This window comes from Lepidochelys kempii, chromosome 8 (assembly GCF_965140265.1).
Source record: "Lepidochelys kempii isolate rLepKem1 chromosome 8, rLepKem1.hap2, whole genome shotgun sequence".
NCBI lineage: Eukaryota > Metazoa > Chordata > Testudines > Cheloniidae > Lepidochelys > Lepidochelys kempii.
Genome location: NC_133263.1, coordinates 64343412 through 64356048, shown reverse-complemented (window position 1 = coordinate 64356048; position 12637 = coordinate 64343412). Strand labels below are relative to the sequence as shown.

General features: G+C 41.4%; 1 protein-coding gene across 4 annotated transcripts in view; it reads left to right on the top strand.

Moving 5' to 3' along the window:
• DENND1B (DENN domain containing 1B) overlaps nt 1-12637 on the top strand; it is a 244789-nt gene that overhangs the window by 179363 nt on the left and 52789 nt on the right. For all 4 annotated transcript variants that reach the window (XM_073356748.1, XM_073356747.1, XM_073356749.1 and 1 more), the window contains one exon: nt 1059-1184. In XM_073356748.1, coding sequence (XP_073212849.1) covers nt 1059-1184 — 126 coding nt within the window. The remainder of the gene's footprint in view (nt 1-1058; nt 1185-12637) is intronic.

Below are 12637 nucleotides of genomic sequence, written 5' to 3'. Positions count from 1 at the left end.
GTAGCCTAAATGTTCTGGTTAAAGAGTAACCCAACTGAAAATAAATGATGCTTTGGACAGAATCTGATAACTTATGTATTGTTTTGCAAGGCACTTTGCAATAAAAATTAATATGGAAATACATCTTCATAATAATTGCAATAGATTTTTTTCTCCAACTGTCTGGTATTCAGCTTCTTAAAACAAGAGTGGAAGAACTGCTCTTATTAACTGCATTCACACATCTTTCTTGTTTTTAGGAATATCAGAATAATTCCAAAATATATGATCTTGCTCCAAAGCTTCCTTAACTAAAGAATGGCCTTTTAATCTAATGTTACTCATGCCTTCCAGAATTGTACAATCAGAACTTGTTTACCACATAAAACAGGGTAGATCTTCAGAAATCAGATGCTGGAATTAATGTTTTTCTTAATGCAGGTGCCTCATCACTAATAAAAGGGTGCTATCCCCTTCCTTCTCCATCCCTTTCACCCCCTCCACCCCATTCAGATGTTTTATTCCTTAGGCCAATTCTAAAGACACTGCACTATTGAATTTATACAGGCTTTCCCCAACTAGCAAACAATAGTGGCAACAGCTCCCATGATGCATGAAAAATGATGCATGCTAATAAGTTGGCAACAAAAAAACTAAAATTGAGAGGTAAGTGAGCTGGAAGTGCCCTTAAAAAATAACCCTCCACAGCATAAATGAAAGATGCCCAACTGGCTTCATCTCAGACAAGCAGACACATGTTATGATTGCAAAAAATCTGCAGAAAAGTGGCTCACAAGCAGTTTACTGTAAAATAATTAAAGCTTATTTATGTCAAGAGGCCTTGGGAAAAAAAAAAGAGAGCATTAACCAATTTACATTAGCACTTTACCATCATCCCCTGCTTTCGTTTCAATTAACAGACCAGCAGGTGCTCTTTGCAGTTAAAAAGATAAGCTATCGAGGAGGAGGATGAATTTTTGGCTGACCTGTAGACACTGTGGTTTGCCTGCTGATTGGGTTCATACCTTGCTGTACCAATTTCTGAGGTGTTAATTTAACTGTTCCTCTCTGTCATACAGGTCTCAGCCTTGAAAAATAAACTGAAGAAGCAGTCTACAGCTACAGGTGATGGAGTAGCTAGGGCCTTCCTTAGGACACAGGCAGCATTGTTTGGATCCTACAGAGATGCACTAAGATACAAACCTGTAAGGCTTTTTATTATTTTAATTTGTTTTCCTTTATTCATAAGAACAGAAACTCATTATTTTGCTATCTGGAAGAAAAGTACTAAAGTCTTATCACAATCTTAAGGGTTTCAAAAAATAAAATGTCCTAAATGTTATCTTAAACTTGATAATAAGGTGGTAATCTAGAAGTTGCTTCTTTGACTTTTGAACCTTGAGCATCTGAATGATCTGTGTTTTACTTACAGTAGGTACTTGCCCGCCAGCAAACTACTTTCCCTTTGTCTCATTCATTGAAACAACTAAATGGAGCTCTAATAAAGAAACTACTTGTATGACTCACTTAGGATTATTGATGGACTGCAGGAACTGACAAAGTTGGGAAAGGGGCTGGCTAATTTGGAGGTTGGTCATTTTCTCTACTTAGAATCCACCAAAAGTGAGCTTGGTGGAAGCCAAGAATCTTTTACTACCTCCTAGCAAAGGCTTGGAATCATCTAGTGGAACTGTTTTAGGTCTGGCTGTGTCAGGAAGCAGGGCCTGCAGAAGAGCCAGTCTCCTGGCAAATTAAGGAGCACAGCTGGCCGATAGTAGGCTGCCTGATTGGCTACACTGACTGATTGGTTAGAAGAGGAAGCACACCAGCTCTTCAGCTCTGCAGCAGAAGCTCTTCAGCAGTTGCTCAAAATATTTGCCATGGGCTTGTGTTAGTGCCTGCCAATGGCCCCAGCCTTGTGCCCGCCTTCCCTAACTCCAGATAACCTGCTCCTGATTCTTGGCTTCAGTTCCTGATTCTCTTCTCTGGCATCTGGCCTCTGCTTCGGTCTTTGACACCGGGCTCCAATTCCTGACTACCAGCTCCTGCTCTAACCACTCGGTACAACTGCCCATGCCCTGGTCACTGACAGGCTGTTTGGTGAATCTAGCATGCTCATGACCTGTGACATTCCTGCTTTGATATCAGTAATAGAGCAGGAAGGGATGAAAGCCCAGTCTGTCTTAGCAAAATTTCAGAATGTGTGTGTTTCTGAGGCTCAATTGGTGCTTCATAGACTGGAGCTAGCATGGATCTTTGTCTTTTCTGTTTTGTTAATGCTAGTGGAATAATGCTGAGCCTATTGCTGACAGATGTGGTTAATGCCTATCAAAAGATGGCACTTTCACAGCTGCAAGTAGATGTTCAGAGAAGCAGCCTACTTAAAATACTTTCCTCTAACACTGACTTATTTGCAAACTACTGATTGGTCTCTCCGTTTGGGGAAGGATAGTGAGATCATGTTGGTTTGGTAACTCCAGTATTATCATGATCTGATATTTCTGACACTTCTGTCTAAATTCTGCCTGCTTGATGTCCTGGATTCAGCTCTAGTTAACAGAATTGTTAGTGATCTTATGATAGACATGAGGGATCTGTCCTTTGAAATCTGACAATCTCCGATTCAGATGATCACTAGATGTAAGAGGGTAGGCTGTGGTTCATGATACTAATAGGCAGAATTGTTTGTTGACCTCTGATTACACTCATTCTGGGATGTGACATATCAGAAGTAATGATGGGTGCCTTCTTGTTGCAGGCTGTCTTGTTTGTTGTTGACCTTTTTCGTATTGACCCCTCACTGTAATTCTGACTGGCAGAGACAAGGCAAGTGAGGGAATATCTTTTATTGGACCAAGTTCTGTTGGTGAGACAGACAAGCTTTCGAGCCACACAGAGCTCTTCTTCAGGTTTTCTGTGTGGCTCGAAAGCTTGTCTCTCTCGCCAACCGGACATTGGTCCAATAAAAGATATTACCTCAACCACCTTGTCTCTCTACTGTCCTGGGACCGACATAACTACAACTACACTGCATTCTGACTGGCAGGCATTTTTCTTTAGATGAAAGACAACTGACTAAGTTGAACCCATATAAGACTGAAATGGTGTACCAGGTATAAGCAATGGAGATAAGCAATTTTAAGGAATGTGTGAATGCGCTATTTTTTTCAGTGGCTGGCCTCTGGCAACTACAGAATTTTAGAGTTAAAGTAATTGCTATTTGACCTGAAAGTCCACGTTGCAATAGTATCTAAAATGGCTATGCAAAATTTCAAGATCCTGTAGAATCCAGTGCAGGACTCGAGTTATGAGTGCATTTCAGACACCCAAAGTTCTCCCCATTACAGACCTTCACAGTTATTTATTTTTGCTGTCTCCATGATAGAATGATGTAATTTGTTCCAAATGAGATTTATATGAAATTGCTTTGGAAGCTGCAGCCGTTGCAGAATGGGGTTGCCCATCTGCTCATTGGTATAAGAGTGGCCTTTAAGGGAGTCTTTAGCGTTGATTCTCTGCAGTTTGCATTGACTGTTGGTGAGCAAACAACTAAATTTCAGTGTCTCGTTCACATATATCAGATGTAGATTAAGACAGTGTTGTTGAGGTGGAGGAGGCTCTCCTTACGTTCTGACCTGATGTTTGGTCCTGGAAATGACCAAGGAACAGGTCCTTTTTGGTTCAGTAAGTCTGTTGGAGTTCATCTATAACTGTCTTCAAGATGCTGCACGAGGTCCCTTTTTACTTTGGTGGTTTTAAAAAGTAACAACTTTTCAATTTTCAGTTTACAATTTTTCATCAGTTGCTCCATTGCAATTTGAGAAACCCATGTTTTCCATTGTACTGATAATATGAAATTGTAATACAAGTTGGCAAACATTTTTTAATAATAACCTGTGTAGCTCCTCCTTTCAAGATTATTTGCTTTTGCCCCTCCCCCCCCCCTTTTTTTTAATCCAGTGGTCATATATAAGAGAAATGTATTTGTGGAATCACTATGGAAAAGGGTCTAATTAGGGGCACCATTTTGGAATTTCTCAGCCTGCTGGCCATTGTCAGCCTGTCTTAGGTCGGCAGATACCAGTTAAAAATGAAAAAATATAACTTAAGAAATACCTAATATAGCTAAAACTTAACATTTTTTCCAAGTGTTAATATTCGATGTCAGTTGCTGTTCATATTGTTTTAACTAATATAGGTCCCACCATGCCCAGAAGCTATTTTTCCTTGGAGATAAATCTGACCTCTTCTAAATTGCTGTATAAGATAGAAATGCAGTACACAGTATTTATTTATGAAATTCATATATTATTTCTTTAGGTTTCTGATTTACAGGATTCTTAGTATGTTGTTACAGTTGTGACAAAGTTCCTCCTCTACCTTGGTGGGTCCTGTGCTTATTGGTGGATTTGCTTGCCTCAGAGATTTACGGCAGCAATCAGTTTGGCCTAAACAACCTAAGCTATAAGCACTTTTGTGGCTCAAATCTGCCGTTCGCTCAGATAACCTCATCACTGGCCCTCATGGGGAAAAAGAGAAGAACAACCCCCACAGTCTCTGCTGATCCACCGTGTAGGTTGGGGAACAGAGACCTCCCCTCTGGTGAAACCCACAGTCCCGGTCAACTCCTCCTGTGTCTGATCAGGAGTTGGGAGGTTTGGGGGGAACCCAGGCCCAACCACTGCTCCGGGTTCCAGCTCAGGGCCCTGTGGATTGCAGCTGTCTAAAGTGCCTCCTGTAATAGCTGCGTGACAGCTACAACTCCCTGGGCTACATCCCCTGTGGCGTCCTCCCAACACCTTCTTTATCCTCACCACAGGACCTTCCTCCTGGTGTCTGATAACGCTTGTACTCCTCAGTCCTCCAGCAGCACATCCTCTCATTCTCAGCTCCTTACATGCCCTCCTAACTGATGGGAGGTCCTTTTTAAACCAGGTGTCCTGATTAGCCTGCCTGCCATAATTGATTCTGGAAAGTTCTTAATTGGCTCCAGGTGTCTTGATTAGCTTGCCTGTCTTAATTGGTTCTAGCAAGTTCCTGATTGCTCTCGGGCAGCCCCTGCTCTGGTTACTCAGGGAACAGAAAACTATTCATCCAGTGGCCAGTATATTTCCCAATAGGACCAGACTCCTGTACCTGGTCTGGGTCTGTCACAGGTTTTATCTCTGGATTACCAATTTGAACTTTGTCCAGGTTAATAGTGACTGAGAGTTGTTGTCTAATGATTGATCAAAGACCTACATGAAATGAGTTGATATCAGTTCAAAAGCTAGTGGATGTGGATCTATATCACAAAAAAACCTCATCACAATTAATTGGCACCATTTGGGAGTATTCTCAGAAGAGATGTGTCCTGTACTGAATGGGTATAGAGAACGTACTCTCTCTCATTCCAGAAAACCATAGTGATGGGTGTAGTATGAAAACTCAAATATGAGTCACAGACAGTATCTACTTTCATACTGGGGTTCATATAATGTTTCACATTGGCATTTTAAAGGGATATACTTAAAAGAGAAGCTTCACTCTATAATTTTAAAACAATTATAATGATATAAATTGACCATATTTTCAGAATCAAAACCTGGAGTGCTTTTGTGGCACCATTTTTATGGTCACAAAACAGCCATACAAAAGTACACTTTTTTAATTGTATGTTGGGGTTACTACTGTTTGCTTTTGACTCAAAAGCATATTTTTCAGTTTGGTGGATTTTTTTCCAATATCCTAATGCACTGAATGAGTTTAGCTTGAAACATGGAATATTCACTTTGGGTAAAAGAACAGCTTTGTTGGGTTTGCACTCATTCAACTTTCCCGTTCACTCCAAACACTGTTCTTCACAGTAAACGCTTATTTCATGGGACTGTTTGTTTCTAGTAAACAGAGAACAAAGTTTCCTCAGCATAACAGTATGCCTTGAACATACATATTATGGTTATTAAAAAAAATAGATTGATGAAATGGAAAAGTGGAATACTGAAAGAAGTTCTGGGACACCAGCACATCATATGAAAACTTGGGACCGTCCTGTTAAAGGCAGGACATCTATAAAGGTGATAGTTCATATCATTTGAAAAGAATAATTGTAAGAAATACACTCTTGCTCATAAAAGTTTACTTTGGTGTTATTCCTTGTAAAAGCAATAATAATCCATTGCTCTCACTTAATACAGTACTACAACAAACTAATATAAAACAATCACATTGATACTGCTCCAAACATTGGTAATTTCAGTAACGGTAAAAAGACAGACAGACTCTCTCTCTCTCTCTCTCTCTCTGTAACCCTACAACTTTAAAACCTACAACTTCCCCATATTTACCATTGCCTTTCCAATATTTCCAATGAAGTGGAGGATAAGGGGGGATCTGATAGCTGCTTTCAACTACCTGAAAGGGGGGTTCCAAAGAGGATGGATCTAGACTGTTCTCAGTGGTAGCTGATGACAGAACAAAGAGTAATGGTCTCGAGTTACAGTGCGGGAGGTTTAGTTTGGATATTAGGAAAAACTTTTTCACTAGGAGGGTGGTGAAACACTGGAATGCTTTACCTAGGGAGGTGGTGGAATCTCCTTCCTTAAATATTTTTAACGTCAGGGTTGACAAAGCCCTGGCTGGGATGATTTAGTTGGGGATTGGTCCTGCTTTGAGCAGGGGATTGGACTAGATGACCTCCTGAGGTCCCTTCCAACCCTGATATTCTATGATTCTATGACCCTAAGAGAAAATAATAAAATTGATTTTGTTCTTAATTTCTCTTTATTTCTTCCCTATTATTGGGTAAATGGCTATGAAAATGGGAAATGAAATCAAAACTAAACCTCTTAATTGGCTCACTGAATAATGATGAGTTTGTACACAACTCCTGCACAAGCAAGATTTGAGTCAGATTCTTTATGCCAGAGGAATTTGGCCATAAAATTTACTTACCTGGCCCATCAGGAATTACCCCACTATAAGGGTGATTCTCTACTAGAGTAGAGCTGATGTAGGGGAAGTTAGGCCACTCCCCCTTTTTGCTGCCATGAAAACAACCATCATAAGAAGAAAAGGGGGTGGCTGGGATATCCCTGTGCCATGCCAATTCTCAGCTGTTAATTTTTGACCCTTTGGGCTGTTTGCAACTGTTGTAAGCTAGAAATACCCATATACACCTCTACCCTGATATAACACGACCCGATATAACACGAATTCAGATATAACATGGTAAAGCAGCGCTCTGGGGGGTGGGGCTGCACACTTCGGCGGGTCAGCGTGTCTGGCTCAGAGATGCCGCTCTGAGCGGCGTGTTAAGGGTGCCGGGCTGGGGCTGAGGGATTGGATAAGGGGCAGAGGGTCTTGGGGGGTGGTCAGGGGACAGGGAGTGAGGGGGTTGGATGTTTCGGAGGTTTGGGGGCAGGACGGTCAGGGGAAGGGGAACAGGGGCTTGGGAGTCCCGGGGGGCCTGTCAGGGGGCAGGGGTGTGGATAGGGGTCAAGGCAGTCAGGGGACAGGGAGCAGGGTGGTTGGGTAGGGGGTGGGGTCATGGGGGTGATTAGGGATTGGGGGGTCTTTGGAGGAGGTGGTCAGGGGACAGGGAGCAGGGGGGCTTAAATAGAGGCTGGGGTCTGGGGGGGGTAGTTAGGGGCAGGGGTCTCTGGAGAGGGTAGTCAGGGGACAAGGAATGGGGGGGATTGGATGGGTCGGGGGTTCTGAGGGGTCAGTCAGGGGGCGGGAAGTGACTATTAATAACGGAAATGCTTGAGGCCAAAGCAAGTTCTATACAATGCGGATTCACATATAACGTGGTAAGATTTTTTTGGCTCCCGAGGACTACGTTATATCGGGGTAGAGGTGTTGTCAAGGTTCCTCCCCCACTCTGAACTCTAGGGTACAGATGTGGGGACCTGCATGAAAAACCTCCTAAGCTTATCTTTACCATCTTAGGTCAAAACTTCCCCAAGGTACAAAATATTCCACCCTTTGTCCTTGGATTGGCCGCTACCAGCACCAAACAAATACTGGTTACTGCGGAAGAGCTGTTTGGACGCGTCTTTCCCCCCAAAATACTTCCCAAAACCTTGCACCCCACTTCCTGGACAAGGTTTGGTAAACAGCCTCACCAATTTGCCTAGGTGACTACAGAGCCAGACCCTTGGATCTTAAGAACAATGAACAATCCTCCCAACACTTGCACCCCCCCTTTCCTGGGAAATGTTGGATAAAAAGCCTCACCAATTTGCATAGGTGACCACAGACCCAAACCCTTGGATCTGAGAACAATGAAAAAGCATTCAGTTTTCTTACAAGAAGACTTTTAATAAAAATAGAAGTAAATAGAAATAAAGAAATCCCCCCTGTAAAATCAGGATGGTAGATATCTTACAGGGTAATTAGATTCAAAAACATAGAGAACCCCTCTAGGCAAAACCTTAAGTTACAAAAAAGATACACAGACAGAAATAGTTACTCTATTCAGCACAATTCTTTTCTCAGCCATTTAAAGAAATCATAATCTAACACATACCTAGCTAGATTACTTACTAAAAGTTCGAAGACTCCATTCCTGGTCTATCCCCGGCAGAAACCAGCATATAGACAGACACACAGACCCTTTGTTTCTCTCCCTCCTCCCAGCTTTTGAAAGTATCTTGTCTCCTCATTGGTCATTTTGGTCAGGTGCCAGCGAGGTTACCTTTAGCTTCTTAACCCTTTACAGGTGAGAGGAGCTTTCCTCTGGCCAGGAGGGATTTCAAAGGGGTTTACCCTTCCCTTTATATTTATGACAGGTGTATTGCTCTAGTTCAGCACAGGAGACCATCCCTGCCCAGAGACATTGCTAGGATTGGGGGATTGTGAAGGTGAGTTTTAAGTCACTTGTGCACATGCAAACCCAACTTGTTATTCAGTACAGGTGTAACCCAGACTCCCGCCTTCCATTCTCAAGTCTTCCTTTTCAGATTAGGTTCCATAATATTTGAACGTTTATCATGAGAACAGTGGTCCATATAGCCAAATATCCTGTCTTCCAGCAGTAGCAAGTGCCAGATGTTTTTGAATGAACAGAACAAGGCAATTTCAAGTAATCCATTCCCTGTCACCAGTCCCAGCTTCTGGTATTCGGAGGTTTAGGGACACTAGGAGCATGGGTTTGCATCCCTGACCATTTTGGGTAATAGCTATTGATGGACCTATCCTCCATGAATTTATCTAATTCTTTTTTGAACCCAGTTATGCTGCTGGCCTTTCAGCCTCCCATGGCAACAAGTTTCACAGGTTGACTGTGTGTTGTGTGAAGAAGTACTTTCTTTTGTTTGTCTAAAACTGTCTGCCTATTAATTTAATTGAGTGCCCCTTAGTTCGTGTATTTATATGAAGGGGTTAATAACACTTCCCTGTTCATTTTCTCAACACCATTCATGATTTTATAAACCTCTATCATATCCTCTCTAAGATGAGCAATCCCAGTCTTTTAAAGCTCCCCTTGTATGGAAGCTGTTCCATACCTCTGATCATTTTTGTTGCCCTTTTTCTGTACCGTTTCCAACTCTAACATAGTTTTTTTGAGATGGGGTAACCTGAACTGCACGCAGTATTCAAAGGGTGGGCATTCCATGGATTTATAGAGTGGCACTGTCTTATTATCTGTCCCTTTCCTTATGGTTCCTAACATTCTGTTAACTTTTTTGACTGCCGCTGCACATGGAGTGGATATTTTCAGAGAACTGTCCACAATGACTCCAAGATCGCTTTATTGAGTGTTAACAGCTAATTTAGACCCCATCATTTAGTATGTATAGTTGGGATTATTCTTTCCTATGGGCATTATTTCGCATTTATCAACATTGAATTTCATCTGCCATTTTGTTGTCCAGTTACTCAATTTAGTAAGGTCCCTTTGTAACTTTTAGCAAACAGCTTTGGATTTAACTATATGGAGTAATTTTGTGTCATCTGCAAATTTTTCCATCTCACTGTTCACCCCTTTTTCCAGATCATTTATGAATATATTCCTTTAGGAATACCAATCCATAACTTTACATAATGGTTCAAATATTGCAGTTACGTAAACTGAGATGAGAGTTACACATCAGATGCAAAGGTTATATGAGCGTAATTAGCATAAAGGTGTTGTCATTCAATTTGTGTGCAAAATTGGTATTCTTTCTCTCCCCTTTATTTTCACTTTCTTGTTATGTTGTGTTTATGCTACAGGCCCTTTTATCCCACCCTGTGAACATTGCAATCATTTCCCTCAACACTTGAAACTTACTTTATGCAATGCATACTGCTAGACTGTTTGCATCAGATATGTAGTTGATGTCACTATTTATGCCACTGCTGAATTTGACCCAAAGACTCCTATGGGGTGGTATCCAATTAGACCAGGTCTCAGTTTTTGCCAAGATATCCTGTTCCAAAGCTGCAAATTATCTCCTTGGCAGCACTAGGACACAGGTATAGTTTAAGAATTGTAACACCTAGTCTTCAGAAACTGAGCAATCTGTTAGTGTTAGAGGGCTTATTCCTTCACCCACTTACTTCCCTGGTCCTTCTCACATGAACAGAGAGCAACAATACCCGAAGTCCAAAGGTGCAAACAATTCGATGTTTATTGGGGTGAACTTCCAGCAAGCATGATTCCAGTTTCCTTCCTTAGTATCCTCCTTCCCAGCTCTGACACCACAGAGCCTTACACCTGTGTCCCTGTTCCCATTCCTACCCTTTTCCTTACTCCCATTCCCTGTTCCCATTTCCCCCTTTAGCAAAACATGATTCCAATTTTCTTACCCCCATTCCCTGTTCCCATCTCCCCCTTCAGCAAAACATGATTCCAATTTTCTTACCCACATTCCCTGTTCCCATCTCACACACCCACATGCCCACCCCCACCCACACCCAGTCACTTCCTCATTGACTACAGATTATATAGTAAAACTTGAGTTCTGCTTAGCTATACCTTAACCAATCATTTTCCTGAAATTTAACTAACCAATCCTAACATATTGTAACATGATTATGTAACCAATTATATCCCACCACCTTAATTAGTTTACACCCAGCAAAATTAATTATACAGCAGACAGGAACAATCACAGAACCAGACAGAGATTCTACAGACAAACAACAGCAAAGTGGGAACTATAATGACAAAACAATACAGAAGTGAGGATTTCACATCCCAGCTATTGATAAATGAGTTCTTGCCAGACAGGATGCTGTCAAACTAAGTTTCCTTTTACATTTTCTAGGCACTTCCCTTTGTCTGGAGGTGATAGGAATACAGTCCTGTCCTGATAGTGCCTAACAGCCCAACAGCACCTTATTTCAGTGTGACTAGTTTGGAATGTGAGGAGGGGACCAGTCGCTTCCCAGCTTATGGCTGCCTCTGCTGCTTAGCCAAAGGCCTTAGCCTAAGAACAGGGCCTCAGACTGTCACAGTAAGAGAAGGCCCTTACACCAGCAGACAGTGATTTTGATTCTTTCTTTTATACTTCTATCACTAGCCAAGTGATAAGAATACACCTAAATTCTTAGAGTATAGGCCTTTACAGACAGGCCTGAATATCTATAGCCTAACAGTTAGCCTTTCTTTTAATTTGCTTTTCACAAATGATGTCTGAGCCTTATCATTACTCAAAGTTTTGTTTGGGTCAATTTCCTTTCTGTTTTAATGTTAGGTGGTTTATTCTCCCCCCACTCCTACCCCCGCCCAAAGGGGAGGTAACTTCAATATATTTTTTCTTTTGTATGACTTAACCTTTCTGTGCTGCCTAACTTTTTGAGAGAAAGCCAGAATTTTTTTAGCATGGAAAATAAATCATGCCAGTTTATACTCTTAACTCTTTTTTTAATGAGATATGTTTTTTAAGGAAGATGATTTGTTTTGTTATTTTATGTAAAATAGATTATCCCCCCCTACTTTATCATGATGAATTACACTTTTATCACACAAGTGTTTATTCCCCTCCAATATTTTTAACAAATTCGTAAACAGATTTTCTCCGTTGCTTATTTTTATGATGTCATGTTTAGTCTTTAACAAGCATAGACTTCCACTCCCATTCATTACAAACATTCACCCTCTTCTTTGCCAGGATCAACCTGTTTTGCTTACACAACCTTTCCTGTTCTGAACACAGACTGGGGATAGGCATACCTGGTTAAGCAAGAAGTTTGTATACCCTGAAAAGAGGTATTAGCTGACTGGTATTAGGGTATATTTAATGCTTGGGATTGGTGATTCCTGTTCTTATACCCTGGTTTTAACCAGCAAAGTGTATGTGTACCATGCCTTCTTCCATGGCATTCTGTTAGGATCTGCAGCCAGGTTATCTGGTTACACCTTCAGCATGGCATACAGGTTCACTTATCTGTGGGGAAATATTTGCTTATGGTTTATTTAGGCTTAAGTTTCAGAATTTGATTGTTATAGTTTAGAGGGCAAGAGTACCTTGCAATGGGATCTGATTTGCCTTAACCCTTCTCCCAGAATTTGGGCATGGCTTTGGCAGTGGGTGCAGCTAAGGCACTTTTGGAGGAAAGAAAATCTGATGCAAGAATAGGCCTTTTGATTAGGTGCAGTACTCTCACACACCACACTAAGGTTTTTAGCTTGAGGAGTGTATTAAGGGCCACAAGTTCATTTACAGGGAAAACATACTTTGGGCCTGTA